The 1,762-nt window shown below is 64.1% G+C and overlaps 1 protein-coding gene across 2 annotated transcripts in view; it reads left to right on the top strand.

Moving 5' to 3' along the window:
* The first annotated feature begins 6 nt into the window (after positions 1-6).
* Positions 7-1,762, top strand: part of SMAD7 (SMAD family member 7) — a 29,967-nt gene continuing 28,211 nt past the window's right edge. For both annotated transcript variants that reach the window (XM_024756794.1, XM_024756793.1), the window contains exon 1: positions 7-830. In XM_024756794.1, coding sequence (XP_024612562.1) covers positions 218-830 — 613 coding nt within the window. In that variant the 5' untranslated portion in view covers positions 7-217. The remainder of the gene's footprint in view (positions 831-1,762) is intronic.

The raw sequence follows: 1,762 nt of genomic DNA, 5'->3' as shown, positions 1-1,762 counted from the left end.
GCGCCTCCGGGCCCCCGCGCGCGCCCCGGCCTCCGGGAGACTGGCGCATGCCACGGAGCGCCCGTCGGGCCGCCGCCGCTCCTGCCAGGGCCCCTGCTGCTGCTGCTGTCGCCTGCGCCTGCTGCCCCAACTCGGCACCCGACTTCTTCATGGTGTGCGGAGGTCATGTTCGCTCCTTAGCCGGCAAACGACTTTTCTCCTCGCCTCCTCGCCCCGCATGTTCAGGACCAAACGATCTGCGCTCGTCCGGCGTCTCTGGAGGAGCCGTGCGCCCGGCGGCGAGGACGAGGAGGAGGGCGCGGGGGGAGGCGGAGGAGGAGGCGACCTGCGGGGAGAAGGGGCGACGGACGGCCGGGCGCATGGGGCCGGTGGCGGCGGCGCAGGCAGGGCTGGCTGCTGCCTGGGCAAGGCGGTGCGAGGTGCCAAAGGTCACCACCATCCTCACCCCCCAATTGCGGGCTCCGGCGCGGCCGGGGGCGCCGAGGCGGATCTGAAGGCGCTCACGCACTCGGTGCTCAAGAAACTGAAGGAACGACAGCTGGAGCTGCTGCTGCAGGCCGTGGAGTCCCGCGGCGGTACGCGCACCGCGTGCCTCTTGCTGCCTGGCCGCCTGGACTGCAGGCTGGGCCTGGGGGCGCCCTCCGGCTCGCAGCCCGCGCAGCCGCCCTCGTCCTATTCGCTCCCCCTCCTGCTGTGCAAAGTGTTCAGGTGGCCGGATCTCAGGCATTCCTCGGAAGTCAAGAGGCTGTGTTGCTGTGAATCTTACGGGAAGATCAACCCCGAGCTGGTGTGTTGCAACCCCCATCACCTTAGCCGACTCTGCGAACTAGGTAGGAAGTTGTTCTGCGCCCACCCTCCCCTCCTTCTGGCGCTCAGGTGGTGCAAGAAAAGCCCCGTTGGGCTGTGTGTTTGTGCAGCTACCTCGCCGGAGGGGAGTGTACATCTCCTCCTGAGAAGAGACTTGAGGGGCAAGGGTCGAGAAGGGACTAGGGGAAACTGGAAAGGTATTCCCTGGGGGTTCCCTTCCAGATTTTTTCTTCTCCGTTGCCCCGGGGCGCAGGGGAGGCTTTGGGCATTGCTCACGCACACACACTACACACAGGGGGTTTAAAGATTAGATGTTCTCATTTCCGGATTAGCCAAGGGGTGCAGAGAGAAGTGGGGGTCACGCCTCCCCCCCTCTGGGAAAGGCGTTGAGGTGTGTGGCCGAGTTGGATTCGGTCCAAGGCCGCCAAGGAAGGCTGGGAGAAGCAGTTGTAAAGGCTAGAGAGTAAGGCTCTCCTTTAGTAAATAAAGAGGGTCACGTCGGGCACAAGGGGCTGGGAGACTGCCCTGGCCGGCGCAACTTTGGGTTTTGAGGCAAAGAGAGTTAGGATGGAAGGTCGCGCTGGATATCTGCTCCAAACTGTACCACCCCAGGGTGAAAGAGAAGAAGCAGTCAGGAGAAGTTGGGTGCCCCCTGCTTTTTCCATTCTTCCAGCACAGGAAAGCACAGTTACTGACTGTAGAATGGTCTTCCCCCAGCGCCTCCGTGAGGATGCTGCCCCTGGGGCCTGGGCTGCTTCTCGGTTGAGACCCCAGCCTCCTCTTTATCCTCCCGGCCTCCATTGATTCCCTTTTCTCTACGTCTTTGTGCGGGGGCGGGGTGCACATCGGGCGCCCACAAATCCAAGTTCACCAGCGCTCTTGGGGTGCACCTCCCGGGTGGGCTGGCAAAGGGGAAGCCCGTGATCCCCGCGCGGGTGCGGAGCGGAGCAGCGGT

The sequence above is a fragment of the Neophocaena asiaeorientalis genome, unplaced genomic scaffold (assembly GCF_003031525.2).
Source record: "Neophocaena asiaeorientalis asiaeorientalis breed wild unplaced genomic scaffold, Neophocaena_asiaeorientalis_V1.1 scaffold133, whole genome shotgun sequence".
NCBI classification, from domain to species: Eukaryota; Metazoa; Chordata; class Mammalia; order Artiodactyla; family Phocoenidae; genus Neophocaena; species Neophocaena asiaeorientalis.
This window is presented reverse-complemented; position numbering and strand designations above follow the sequence as displayed.